Source organism: Pavona decussata, unplaced genomic scaffold (genome assembly GCF_977016875.1).
Source record: "Pavona decussata unplaced genomic scaffold, jaPavDecu1.1 SCAFFOLD_87, whole genome shotgun sequence".
Lineage (NCBI taxonomy): Eukaryota > Metazoa > Cnidaria > Anthozoa > Scleractinia > Agariciidae > Pavona > Pavona decussata.
Genome location: NW_028145504.1, coordinates 3,202,887 through 3,217,909, shown reverse-complemented (window position 1 = coordinate 3,217,909; position 15,023 = coordinate 3,202,887). Strand labels below are relative to the sequence as shown.

Below are 15,023 nucleotides of genomic sequence, written 5' to 3'. Positions count from 1 at the left end.
TTATTTATTTTTTTTCATTTGAATTAATTTTATAGAGTGAGTTGAATAATTGTAGGTCTACATTTTGTACTAATTTATTTCACTCCTGTTCACAGAAAAATGTTTCGTTCGACCGCGCATCAAGTGCAGACCGTTCAAGGTAAGAAGGAGCGCTACTCGTAGTCCAGTCATTTTATGAAGAAAATTCGGTCAACCTGTCACTAATTGCAACAGAAGGTATTTGAACGGCTTTAGACTCAGAAATGTATCCTTAATAACATACCAAAAGTCCCAAAAAATCCCATTAGGGGAAGTTGCCAAAAAACGGGATTTATTACGAAGCTCTGAGAACCGTTTTACGACGGCATGGGAACGAGGCTGACTTATACTTTTTTTTATAACTCGCGTGTAAAGATCTTAAACTTAATAAAAATAATGTAATGAAATTTCGTGTTTAAATGTTCAATTTAATGTGTTCCTATAATACTTTAAGTAACAGAAGATATTGTTTTGGTGAAAAAAAAAAAAACTGTACTAGCGAAACGCTTAATATGTTGGTGAAACTTTTAAGTCTGCTTTTTTGGGTAGAGTGTTGTTTTGGTTTGTTTTTGTTTTCAAGTTTACACTCACGCCGAATTGATTTCGTTCAGGTTTCAAAAAAAAATAGTTTAATTTAAATATGTTGTAAATTATTGTGGGAGAATAAAACGTAGCGGGTTCACTAGAAGTCGGTCTTGTAGGAGCTGGCGCCCTCGCTGTTACACATGTACATTTCACTCCGGAGTGTTTGTGCTTGCCTTGCACGTTTGTAATATTTCTGTCGAGCAAAATGGCTAGAAGACGTGATTCTGCAATGTTTAGTTCTGGTAAGACACACTCAAGAGTACCTACAATATTCTTTAGTTCTTATTACAGTAAATTGAATTAAGTACTTCTTCACACTAAACGTGTGTCTTCGGAAAGAGTCGACCTGCATGAATAAATAAAACATGCACAAACACCGAGATAATTACAAAAGATACAGACACGTAAATCCTATTAATTGCGATTCTTTAGAAAAAGACATTGTACACCTTGCGGAATATTTTCAATCAGATTTCTGATATTTACACAACGGAAAAACATGCAAGTACACATCAAGTGACCAGTGTACGAGATTCCGATATCAAATATTCTTACAAAGCATTTTCGTAAAAACTAAGTAATTTGATAAACATTTCTCAATTAAAAACTTTAGATATCAAAGCCATCAATTAACTACAACAAGTTAGGGGCTGCAGCTGTGCTGAAAAGCGCCCAGTCACGTTTTATTTTCCCGTACAATTTGTGGTCAGTAATAATTTTTCCCGCGAAACTCTCAACCGGATTGAAGTCCGCGGGAAATTGCATACAGACAAATCTATAGAAAAATTAGAAAGAAGCAGTACGACGTCTTGCACAATCATGTCGTTAAACCTGTGCTAGCTAAATTGTCTGCCCCAAAAAATAAATTTCTGATTGTTTTTCTTGTTTGTTTTTTGTTTTTTTCACGAAACCTTTTTTGAAAAACATAATATTTTCTAGCATATTTCAGTGAACAAAAATTGCATCGAAAACCGCGACAAGGTCTATTAAGTATGCTTGGTACGTTCTAAGTTGCATTCTAATTATTTTTTAGACCATCAAGAATCCTAAAATGGATGAAGAAATCACTTGCGCAATTTGCCAAAAATCACTTGATCACGTAAAGGACGTCGTAACTCTTTTGTGAGAAGGGAAGGGAGGGTATTAACCGGGCAAGCATAGAGCGCAATGACATCATTCAACCTGCTCCGGTCAAAAGGTACACCAAACATACCGCCGCACATACTGCCACCCAACTAACATCACCAGAGCTAAGAAACAGGAGAGTACCATTTCACAATTATCAAGTAGCCGCCGTTCTTTTGATCGCAAGGCTGAAAAGTCTTTCAACTTTACAACAGACTGTTTATTCTGTGAAACGAAAGTTGATTTCGAGGAACCTGAAAAGAGAAGATAAGGGGGTGTGTTCAGGGTGACAACCCTCGAAACTAAAGATACTGTGTAACAAACCTGTTCCGAAAGGAAAGATGAGTGGGCAGAAGTAGTACATGTTCATGATTTGCCAGCGGCCGATGCCATTTATCATCAGGCGTGCAGCGTGAACTTTAGGACCAAAAAGCAAATTCCACTGCTATTTTCCTCAGAACATTCTGGTCTTAAGAAAAGAAAAATTGGACGAATTTTACGATAACCCGTCAAATCAGGTGCGTACCCATGGGAGGGTTCCAGGGGTTCCGGAACCCCCCTAAACGAAACCAGCTTTTGCGCGCAGTTATAGAAAAGGAGGCTGCCGATAGAAAGAAAACAACGCTTTTGAGTCTACACGATGGGTCGAAAGGCATGAGGCATACGAGGTATTTTTTGACATGTTACCTTCTGTCGTCAAGACACTTGAGGCCATCTCCCATGAACGACTGTTCCAAAACCAGTACAGCAACACTACATGGAACTGGAATAGTGAGAGTCGAAATAAAGCGAGTTCGCTTTTAAATGCCGTATTGAGGTTTCCCTTCCTCATCACTCAATTTACTGCTATGAAGTACTTATCGTTCGTAAAGCCCCTGAGCATTAGGCTACACTGAGAAACACGACGTTGATGTGTAGGAGGCATACCGCCAAGTTGATGACCTCAAAGGCGACCTTAAGCTATCCTGAGAGCAGATTGACACCCAGTTTTAGCAATGGCTTGAGGCAGCTGCTACTGTTGCAAGAGAAGTCGGCATCGAACCCTCTATTCCAAGGCCGACAGGAGCATCGTAGTAACGTGGGAGGTGGAGGCAACGACGCCCGAAGAGTATTTCAAGAGGGCTCTTGCAGTTCCCTTGCTAGATCACTTAGCTACCCAGAAGGACTACTGTCTCGATCAGCTCAAAGTTGCACTTCAGTTTTTTTGCCTCAGGTCACCGACTTTGAACTCCTCCGTTGCGCCGAAAATAGCTGCAATCTTCACTACACAACGCGGTTAAAGCTCTGGCTAAATGCGACCATGATTTCTATCCCGACACTCACAAGTTGTTACGAATCCTCTGCGCCCTAGTAACCTCTTTAGAATGCCAATCTTTTAGCTGATTGTAGGCTTACTTACAGGCAATTATGTATAGTGAACGAGAGTTTTCCCTTGCTGTCATAACATCCACTATGACCAGGATGTTGACGTTGATGTTGTCATTGAAATTTTGCTCAAAAACACCCGCGACGCGTGTTTCTCGCTGACCTTCTGTCTACTGATCGAGAAATAATAACAGAATCCTAAAAAAAAAACTGTAGTTGACACGTCAAGAAATGCTTCTTCTAGTGACACGCGTATACCTTCTGAACGGCTGTATAATTGAACTTCCTTGAGTGCTGATTTCCGACGAGTTAGAAATTAAAACGTGCGTACGTACGTGTGAAATTTTCGTAGATAGTATTGCGAAAGCCTATTTTATTTTTGTCAGACATATCTTGTTTATCAGTATCATTGAAAACCAGTTGTACCTAATAGCTGGGTAATGTTGGACGATAATGAAATGTTACAGGATGGCTTTAGTACAGACCTTTCTAAGTGAAAATTTGAAATACTGTATGGCTTTGAGCTTAATTGAGCTTATACACGTATTAAGTAAAGTTATCTACAAGGTGAAAGTTCGCAGAAGTATCTGAAGTAAAATTGATCAAATTTGGATGAATTGAGTGCATTTCTGGAAATAAATAAGCAGAATAAAACCAACTTCTGGTTTTTAACCTCGTTTCCATGTTGCACCAAATCGGGAGTTATTAGTCATTAAAATTTTTACATGTTCCCGTGCTTGGATCCTTTGGGACTTTTAGTATGTTCATCTAGATACAATTCCTTAATGATTGGCGAAGAGAAACCTGTTGCAATTAGTGGCAGGTCCAGCCACAAAATGACTGGACTATCGCGGTAGCCTTCCTCGCAGACGCTCTTTTGGCTCGTCACGCAATCTCGTTGGGAGGGAAGATTGCGTGACAAGCTAAAAGTAGCGTATGCGAGAGAGATTACCCACGCAGTCATTTTTGGGGAGTGATATGCCCCCCCGTCTGGATGGACGTGGGGAGGAGTGTAATACGCCTCCCGAAAAACGACTGTGTTCAAGGCTGGAGCGTAAGCTATTAGGGAGTTCACGTAACATGCTACACCACTCTTTCAGTTATTTATTTAGTTTATCGCGCATTTGATGTAATGTTAAAGAAAACGAGCAGGAGAGTTTTGTCGGGTTTAAAACCACGAGGCACAGCCGAGTGGTTTGAGACCCGATAAAACACGTGCTGCGAGTTTTTTGAACGGCTTCAAAAACATTCCTGGAAAAGCGTGTGTCAATAGAGTTCATAAAAAATTATGCTTTTGTGAACGTTGGAAATTAGCATAAGAGAAAAACACCGCATACTAATGAGAAGTATTTTATCAGCTGATAAAACGCCGCATACTAACGAGGAGTGTTTTATCAGCTGATTAAACATCGCATACTAATAAGGAGGAGGTTTATCGATGTAAAGTCACTGCACGTGATGTATTATCGACCATTTGATAGGTCAATGGGCTTATGAATTATTTATGCATTTTAATGCATCTATATAGATACTTGCGCTTTATAAATTTTTGAAACGTTATTATAAATTATAACAGAACTGCAATTAAGAACCTTACTGACTCGCCAGCTCACAGAGTTGGGCGATTTCGTTTATGCTGTGACCTCTGTACCTGGAAAATGAGTTGTTTCTGTGTGTTTGAATCATGCCATTTTTTTTAAATATATGTTTTATCCTTCAGGCAATCACACAGAGAAAGAGTCAGAAGTTTTGGAGACTCGTCAAGACCCAATACGTCTTCTGCTACACATTCACTCAAGGTAACTAAAATTAGCAAATGTTGGTTTAAAGGAGAGATAGATAGCAAGGCCTAGAACCAACAGTCAACTGTACTCCAAGATACACTGTAGTTTAGTTTAACTTATTGAATATGTAACACTTACGAGAGAAAGAAACACAGCTTCTGTTTCAGTTGTCATCAAACTCCCTTACACAGTCAGTTCACTCACCCCACCCATCAAATATGGAAAGGTTAGATCACAATTACGGCCCTTACGTCTCCTCTTTTCGATCAGTGATGGGTCTTACCTCCAGGAGACAAGGTCAGACCCTCCGCATACGAGGAAACGTTGTTACGAAACAATTTTTCCTGAATGCTACTTTGTTTTCGCGCACATGAAACATTTGCTTCTGATTCTTTTCAGAACATTTTGTTTCCGCAACCAGTGTTTTCTTGTTTGCTAACCCGAGCAACTTTTGCGTCGTTTACAGGGAACCCCCCACTAGCGCGATCATCTGAATCGAGGCAAGGTGTTCAGTACAACCAGCATGATTGATCCTTGTTGGGAGTCCAAACCCAAGACGTCTCTTGTTGCAGTCTGGCACTCTAACAACTGCTAATCAAACGAATGTTTGGTTTATCAACAGAGTTGATAACTAAACTGGGTAAATTCATTGGCCACCGTTACGAGATTCGAGTGCTGACGAGCGTTAGCCCTGCTCTGACGAAGGGCTAACGCTCGAAACGTCAGCACTCGGATCTCTTAACGGTGGCCAATGAATTTACCCAGTTTAGTTATCAACTCTGTTGATAAACCAAACATTCGTTTGTACTCTCCACTGTCGCAGCAACACAGTTTCTTTAGAAACTAACCCCCTGAACCGAGCCACATCAGTCAAGGAAAGCGGATCACACTCGTCATAGTGCTATCTCTTTCCTCCATTTTTGCCCCACAGTTTGAGAACTGTCTAAACTCGAGACTGACAAACTAGCGATCAGGCTGCTCATTTCTTTTCTTTTTTACAGGGTGAAGTACCTTTCCGACGCATGTCCACCCCGTTAGGACATCAGATCAACCCCGGAGGTGTGTACTCACGGGGTCAAACCAGGCACGCACACAGCCCCCTGACGCTTACAGGAGTAAGCATGCCAATCGGCAACCATCCTGCAAGCGAGGCTAATACGGCATCAAATAATCACCAATATGATGGCCGAGGAATCTCTCCTGTTAGCGACGAGGAGTATGAAGGCTTCAAAAGTGAGTTTTGTTCCTTGGAAACTTTGCAGTCTTGTAGCTTTCTGTGTCTCTCTCCAGGTTATCCTTTTACCCTTTTTGCCTCGTGGTTTACAAAATATTGAAGCTAGGTTGAATTCCTCGTGGTTATATCCTTTGTAATAGATCATTTTCCATTTTTCCTGACTGAGAGAAAAACAGTGTCACTCACGATTCAACAATTTAGTCGTCAAAATCGAGAAAGTGCAAAAACAAAAGTGTTGTTTACGGCTTTGGTCAAAGTTCTTTGAATTGAAAAGAATATAAAACCCTTTTTAAGGCAAATCGGATAGGTTATACAAAAGGATTTTACGCGAACTCGTAGAGTTCCCATGTTGTGACATTGTAATTTGCCTCATTCTTTCCGGATCGGCCTAGCCTCCTGCTGGCCAGCCGAGGTTTCATTGCAAGGCTGTATTTTATTTGAGTGTGATGCCTGTAAACTTACCTAATTTTACTTCAAAGAAAAACGTTCGTCGTTCTCAAAGTGACTCCATGCCTCTTATTAAGAAACTGGTTCCTAATCTCATATACATGGGTCGCTGTCCATTCGACCAAACATTCCGGGAATTCCGGGTGAGGAATCGAATGGAGCAGAAATTTACCCGGCATCAAATTTTTGGAATTTGGGTAAACCTCGCGAGGTTATCCTAGCATTCCAGAAAATCGGAACAACCACAAAATTCCGTTCCACTCGGCCATTCCTACTCGAGTCCAGTTTCTTCCGACGTACATGTAAGTTGATTGTGTTACGTGGAAAACTCCTGAATGGAACGGATTTGTTGTCAGGTCTTTGGCATCTAAATGTTTCGGAACTGAAAGCGTCCATGCCGCGCAGCTATTTTTCACTTGTAATCTTTGAATTTTACTAAACCAAGTATCCTTCAATATGATGGTGAATGTTAATTTTCCGAACAGCAACTACTTCAACATATTAGAGCGGTTTTCAATTGAGTATCGAAAGTAATTTCGCGTTTGCTTTGGTTTTGCTTTACTTAGTAGACTCTATGATTGGCTCGCAAAGTTCGCGCCATTTTCTCAACCAATGGGAAGCCAAGCCCAAACCAATCGTGTTTTGGCCGCACGCGTTTTCCCGCGCTTAACGCAGGTTACATGTATATTAGTTCTAATTGGCTGATTGTGCTGTTTACATCTGTTGTGATTGGCCAGAGAAATTACTTTGGTTTTGGTCTTACAACACTCAATTGAAAACCGCTCTATCTTATTCGAGGCCATTTAATTCATTTTCGTGTCTTTCTCGTCGTGATTTCAGGCCCTGGACCTTCAAGCCAGCATTCGCAAAGACGTAACAAGTTAGTGCATGTGTCGTCCATTAGGTAGCATTTAAAATCAATGACAACTGAGTATCAAGGAGGCAATTCTACGATAATTTATTTAATAATTGTTACATTTGGTACGGAGATGTAAAGATCCTTGATCGTAATATATTTTGTACAGATATAATTATTATTAATTATTCCATAGAAACGGTTTTATCTTTGTAAATTAATTGGGGAGGCCGTCTGTGGGAAAGTGGCCATTTTTGTTTTGCTGGCAATCAAGTGGCCCGAATATCGCTTTTATTGAGTTGACTGTCCAGGTCCGGCAGACACTACATTGCCTAAATATTACTTGTATTGGTAGAGATGAAAAAGTCAAAAAAAAAAAAAAACCAAACTGTTCAGACAGGGAAGGCGCAGTTTCTTGACAGCGCAAATAAAGCAGATTAGGTTAAATAGTTAAGTCCTGGTTAAATAAGAAAACTTGCAAGCTTTGCGACTAATAAGGTTGTCGGTCCTTTGTTTAATTAGTTGCACGAATGGAATCGTGTTGTTATTTCAATAATTTAATAGAAAAAGGGCCCGTAGGAAGACGTAATTTTTCGTCGCCAGCTCCAAATAATGCCAGTTTAAGCGGTAATCCTGTCAAAACTGTTATTTTGCATACTTCTAGGGTGAAGTAATTCCCTTGAATATGATTCATAGCTTTTACGCAGCCTAAGGGGGTAGGATTTTTTAACCTTTTGATTTGTTTTACTAATAGGGTAAAGATTTTATCCAGTTGAAATTGAAAGAGTACATGTTTCGGCAGAAATAGGCTGTTAAGTTTTGACGTTTAATTGGAGCTGGCGTTATGTAGTAAGCTTGGCTGGTAGGACGCCAGCATAACATAAAGTACACGGTTGTTTACATGTACGATTATCACAAGTACAAGGCGACATGTGGCAGGCACTGTTTGCTGCGCTTACGCTTATGTTTGTATCGTCCCAGTTTACAGTGACGACACAACTGCGTAAGCGAAGACACAAGCACAAGAAGACGACACAGCGGCAAAATGAGTGCGCATGCTCCAACGACCAGATGTTTGTTGCTATTGTTCCTTGTAATCGGTGCTAATTCTCAGACGAAATTCCTACGTTCACCCTCCTCTTCTCTAGTCATGTCTGCACTTATGACAATCATCCTTCCCTTGTAGACGAACTTTTCCCAAATTTTTCCTTTCAGACAACAGATTTTTTCACCTTTTCACCCTTAGAGAACCCGAAAACGAGAATTGCTTCAATGAAAATTAACGGCTTAGAAACGACGGAAGTTCATGTTTACCTGTGAGCGCTCTACCTTCAGGCAGAAAACGTACCATTGTTGTAAAGATATTGTTTCGCTAAAAATAATATGTGGCAATCGAATTGCTTTGGGAACGTCTTGAAAGAAACAACCGTAGCTGTTGTGTTTGGGCCTTCTCTGCCGCGAATTGAAACAAATACGCGAAATTTTAAAATTGCCGCCATTTTGAAACCTGGTTGTTTCCATGGAAAGACCGTGGTAGCCGCTTCCTCGCGCGCGTAAATGGCGCGCGCGGCTTAAGCGTGCGCACTCATTTCACTTCTGTGTCCAAGAGGGCCCTTTTTTGTGCTTGTGTACGCTTTGGCTTTTACTTCCGTCATACGTTTAAACCAACCGTAAGTTAGATTGGTTCAGACAGTCTTATTATCCCCAGATGTCTCGGGTACCGGGTCTGGATATATTTATATAGTAATGTATTTATAATACAACGTATTTCCATTTTTGCCAAAAGGTGTAGTTCATACTGAATTCAACTCCACGACAGGAACCCTGTCCAAGAAAACTAAGCCATTTCGCAAAGTGCCCATAATTTATCAATTAACAAACCAACATCACCGCGTGAAAGAGTGCTAGCAACTTTCATCTCACTGCTGACGCTTGAATTTCACCAGCAGATGCAACTCTTTGAACCGTCGTTAGAACCTCACTGTATCGCTCGAGATATGTCCAGAAATGCACGCTAATGAGATTCATGAACTGTATGATAGACACCGCCAGGTACCCCCTAACCTTAATTCTCACTAAAACACACATAATTCTGTCAACATGAAGTCGTATGACAGCGACAAAAAGGTCTGGTTTATATGAAGTACCCAAAATCAGGGTTAGGTGCATTTCTGGACTCAAGGCTTAGTCGTTTGGTGACAGGGTTTTTGTCTCCCGGATATTCATCTTTTTCTGATATATTTTTGTATTCATAATGTAAATAGAAAGCAATGCTAAGTTTATATATATCATTGTCAATTGATAGCGTTGCTATTGGGTAAGGGATAGGTACGAGGCCTTCTTAACCTTTTCGCAATCCATAATTACTTATAATATGAGTTTAGAAGGGTAACAATTCTATGAAAAATTCTAATCACGGATCCTTCATGCAAAACTCCGGTCCGTTTTGTCAAAATTCCGAGAGGAATTCGTCAAATCCGTTTTCTATCGATTGGGAGGTATTTTACCGTGCAAACTAACCGATTGTGTTTCTTAAACGTAGCTTTCAAAATTATTGAAAATCGAATTTTCGTTTTTTCTGTCAATGTAAAGTAGTTATTCTGGCCTGAAATTGTTTCTAAAATTGTTTCTGGCCTGAAATTGTTTTTGTTTAAGAAACGCACGCCGGTACTCGGTACCCCGGTGCTACAAAATGTTCTCTGCTGAACCGGAATCAAATCAAATCAGATGCTTTGTATGTAAGTTTATTTGTTTTCACTGGCACAAACGCAAACTCAAGAACCAATACACTGTGAAACACACATGGAGCCCTCCGATTTGCCTTTGTTGTTTTGGGATCTGTCTTCAAGGATTAACCAATTTGAATAATCTCAGCTCGGTCGACTATTGTGAGGAGTTGGACCGAATTTCCGTTGGAATCCGACGCGTGGTCGGAAACTCCGAGGAACAGGCCATTTTCATGATAGTAATAATGATATTCTACTACTAGAATTCAATAGGCCATTTCCGAATTGCTGTGAACGTCATTATGAAAGCGAGGCTAAGTGCAAAAGCTTTTCAGATGAAAACTAGTTTTGTTTGCATATGAATGAAAACTAATTTTCATAATAAAAACTTTGCACTTAACCTCGCTATCATAATGAGGTTCACTGCAACTCAGAACTGACCTATTCGCTTTCCTTTCAAATTCATGTTTGTAATCCCAGTGGGGATTAAATGACGGTAGCTCTAATTAGCATGGGAAAACAAAAAAACTGAAGGATTCTGGTGGTTGTAGTTAAAATGACGCCATAATGAAAATGTCCCATTCCTTGCGATGGATGACCACGCCCAAATTATTCAAAATGGCGCTGCTTATGAAAAAATTCCAGCAACAACAAACTTTCATTTATGTTTTGTTCATAACGGATGCGAGGGTTCCCCGTGAATATGCAAGCGCCAGCAAGAGGGTTGAAATCTTCTTAATCACTGTGCATGCGCTTTTTGAATAGTTTGTACGGACTCTTGTGCTTTTGCCAGGGGCACCCAACGAATCGTTTCGGTAAATTATCTGTTTGGAAGGTCCTAATCCCCTACAATTTTCTAAAGGGAATTTTCACCTCGAACGTTCGTGATATGGGAAATTTAAGTTCTAGTGTTTACGGATAGATAAAAATGTGGTTTCAGATACCGAAAAAAGGTCAGCTAAGATTTTCGGAAAGGAAATAAGACCTAAGTTTTTCGGGAAATGGACAAAAATGCCCTAGTAATTTCGAAAAGACTCAAGTTCCCCTATAATGACCGAACAGATAACAATATTATAGGGCGGCCTGAAATGAACCTACAGAGCTTTAAAGGCACTCCAGATAGCCTGAAATTGCGTTTCAAAGGATTCGAGAGAAAACTGCCGTTGGGTGCCCCTGTTTTGCTTCTAACATGAAATTTGCTTTTAAAGCGTCCGGAAGATTTATTAAGGGATTGCTCCGGGAAAGAACGAACTATAATCAGTTTTTAGGGACTTATCTTCAATACGCAGGAAGAACTTGAAAAAAGAGACCAAATTTTTCAATTTGTAATCCATTTCTATCCCAACCATCCATTGTTTCTGTGTACCAGTAGGGTTATTGTCAACAAAACTGAACCATTATTTCGACGATTCCACCGATTCAAATAAGGGATGAATTAACAGTTTAACCTAGGGGTATCTTATTAATTGATTAAATGAAATTCCAGACGTGATTTTTTATGACGATTAGACTATTTTCTCCAAATACTTCCTTGATGAGACTGTTTGTATCATATCTAAAAAAACGTAATTTATTTTAGTCTTTTTTCCTTAAAAGTTAACATATAACGAAGCTTATTTATTAGCAGCCTAAGATGTGTATTTTCTTCTTATATTGTTCAATAAATCATATCCCTTGAAGTGGTCTTCTCAAACTCATTAATAATTCATCAAGAGAAAACAAAGAAAATCTCTACCGTGACCGTGGTTTGGATATGTGATCCTAATTACCATAAACTTTTGCCAACTTTAGCCTTGAAAGTGTGTTTCATCAGATATCCAAACACCTCGAAGTCGTTTAAAAAAACTTGGCTGCGCCTCGTTTTTTCATTCTACTTCTCAGTGTTTGGATATCTGATGAAACACTCTTCTTCGTGTTTGATCTATTACTTCAAAAACTCATTAATAATTCATACGCCCATTGACCTATCAAATGGTCGATAATACATCACGTGCAGTGGCTTCATATGGATAAACCTCCTCCTTATTAGTATGCGGTGTTTTATCAGCTGATAAAACACTCCTCATTAGTATGCGGTGTTTTATCGGCTGATAAAACACTCCTCATTAGTATGCGGTGTTTTTCTCGTATTCTAATTTCCAACGTTCACACCCTTTTCCAGGAATGTTTTTGAAGCCGTTCAAAAAAACTCGCAGCACGTGTACCTCGTGGTTTTAAACCCGATAAAACACTCCTGCTCGTTTTTTAAACATTACATAAGTATCGCTTTAGGATCGTGGCAAATAAGAAACACCGTTTCCGAAAATTCAAATTATCGCTTTCGTTTGACCTGCAATGCTTCAACTCTTGTGTGTTGTCGATTCTGGTTTACCAGCAAAATTTTAATTGCTGCCAGCTAGAATCGAGGAGTACCAACTGTCGCCCTCGTTTGACGAGCTACTCTCTGCCCTTCCGTTCCAAATTAAAACTGTTCAAAATGTCACTGTCGTTTTACAGTTGACTTTTTTCTCGTTCGTTCTCCTCGACAATCTTGCACCTCCACAACTCTAGCATGGAAGGTTTGGTCTTGCTGACCACCGGTACAGACACCATGAACAACCAGCAAGTCAGCTAGTCAGTATGACGGAGACCCGATCCATGGTCATTGAGGTTGTGACCGTAGAGATACAACAGCTGCACGTATGTGGTTAATCGGGATTACGGTGGCACATTGCAATTGTAGCTCGACTGAGGCCACTGTGATGAGAATCCTCGACTTTGCAGCTGGAATTTTGCTGCAGGAGAGTCCACGAGACTAATTTAACTGTCGATACACCGCTAACTGCCATGCAATCTAATCCGTTCCCTTGCGCGGCTCTCGTTTGAATTGATGATGCAAGCAGGTATTCAGTAGCTGTTGGAAGATGTTTGTTCATTTGAGGCGTTCAAAGAAAGTTTTAAGAATTTTCAGCGCCAAAGATTGTGGGTATTGCATGGGAACTGCCGCTTGGCCTGGGATGAGGCGAAACGACACACCCTTCAAGAGAAAACCAGCGTTGCTAAATTTTGGCCTAACCCCCAAACCCGTTTAGTCTGGGTGCTCTGGAATGGTACTCGAGAACTAGCGGTTCTAAAAGGACGCATGTTCATTTTTTATTATTGTTATTTTCTAATTTTTTGAGTGAGAATTATTTTTTAAATCAAGTCTTATGCATCATCCAAGGAATGGCATCTAAAGTGAACATTTTTTTTCAGCGCTAGCGCGAAGGAAATTCAAGCACGTTACCCGAGCAACGTTACTATCGCCAAGTGCATTTCTCTGGCATTGTTCCCGGGTACTTGCGCTAATATGCACGTGATTTATTGGCCGGAAATGTTTTGCCATAGCTCAGGGTTGTTGGAATAAGCAAAAGAACAAAAGCAGTTTCTTTTCCCGATGTCTCAGCAAACGTTCTATTTACTGCCCGGGCATTGTATTTCAGCGTAGCATAAGGTTTCTTTCAGTTACATTTATCTCCAGAGAAGCTCTTTCTCTTTCATCCGTTCTTTAACAGGCTGTCTTTTTAAGGTCTCTTCGGTGACTGGTAGCATCATTAAGATGGTGTATGAAGATAAAACTTCAGTCCCTAGACATCAAACATGGATTTATGGTATTCCCCTTCCTCTATCTTCTGGCCATGAATCGGCTCGTCAGGTGGACGATAGCTGACAGGAAAAAAGAGTTACCACAACGCTTGCGAATCTGGATTTTGGAAACGATATTAGTTTGCTGTGCGGCCGCCACATTGACATCCAAAAGAAAATGACCTACTTACCTAATTTGCAAGCCAAACTAGCATGGACGTGGATGTTGCAATTGGAAAAACAAAGCTAACGAAGTTGAATACCACAAACATCCAACCGGTTACTGTTAACAACGAGACCTTGGACGAAGTGGATGAGTTCACTTAATTATCAGGGCAGCAAAACCACAGTGGAAAGGAAGTGTTGGAAAGACTGTCCAAGGCAAACCAATTCATACTTTTGGGATGCTCAATGCTGTCAATGCAATCCACTAAGTTGAACTTACGAACAAAATCAGAATATTCAAGAACAATGTGTTAAGTGTCTTCTTGTATGGAGGTGATTGCTGGACGGTGACCAAGACGATTGCTAAGAAACTGGACGTCCTCTAGATGAAATGCCTTCAACACATTAGGCGGATCTTCTCGCCTGACCAGACCTGCTGAAATTTTATAATCTAGGGCCGCTCTCTCAGTTCCAATATCAAGCAATTTACTATACTCTATAGAGGGCAAAAAATATGGAATGCTTTGCCATTGTCAATTACGTCTTTCCCTAGTCTATCCACCTTCAAAAGAAAGCTTCTTAATTTCCTCAGTTAATTGCATGAAACGTCCGACTCTGTTATGTCTTTATAGTTTACCATCGTGTGTTAAAAAATCTCAATACAATGTCTTTACTGGTCTTAAAGTCCTAATATATCTCCGAGGAGACCTCTCAGTATAAGCCCGGGGGTTTCTTGAGGTCTCCTCGCCACTTCTTTCTTCTTCTTTTGCTATTATTATTTACTCTAAACTTATGTACAATCCTAGTCTATTATTCATTGTAACTTTCTATGTTTGTATGTCGTGTTCAATAAATAAATAAATAAATAAATAAATAAATAAATAAATAAATAAATAAATAAATAAATAAATAAATAAATAAATAAATAAATAAATAAATAAATAAATAAATAAAAAATAAATAAATAAGTTGTTGTGCAAACGAGGAGGTGGATATGTCTGGGCCATGTCCGTCGAATGGAAGGGAACTCACTGCCAGAAATTGCATTGAGATGGATGCCGCAAGGAGGCGAAGAAGAGGTACGCCTAGGGTGGCCAGGACAATGGAGGAGAAAC

At 40.0% G+C, this 15,023-nt stretch overlaps 1 protein-coding gene across 2 annotated transcripts in view; it reads left to right on the top strand.

Annotated features, from left to right (window-relative positions):
• The window catches only part of LOC146474815 (protein FAM149B1-like), a 32,210-nt gene extending 20,391 nt beyond the window's left edge, over positions 1 to 11,819 (top strand). For both annotated transcript variants that reach the window (XM_085116569.1, XM_085116570.1), the window contains exons 18-21: positions 96 to 139; positions 4,814 to 4,892; positions 5,879 to 6,110; positions 7,399 to 11,819. In XM_085116569.1, coding sequence (XP_084972695.1) covers positions 96 to 139; positions 4,814 to 4,892; positions 5,879 to 6,110; positions 7,399 to 7,466 — 423 coding nt within the window. In that variant the 3' untranslated portion in view covers positions 7,467 to 11,819. The remainder of the gene's footprint in view (positions 1 to 95; positions 140 to 4,813; positions 4,893 to 5,878; positions 6,111 to 7,398) is intronic.
• The last annotated feature ends 3,204 nt before the right edge of the window (positions 11,820 to 15,023 follow it).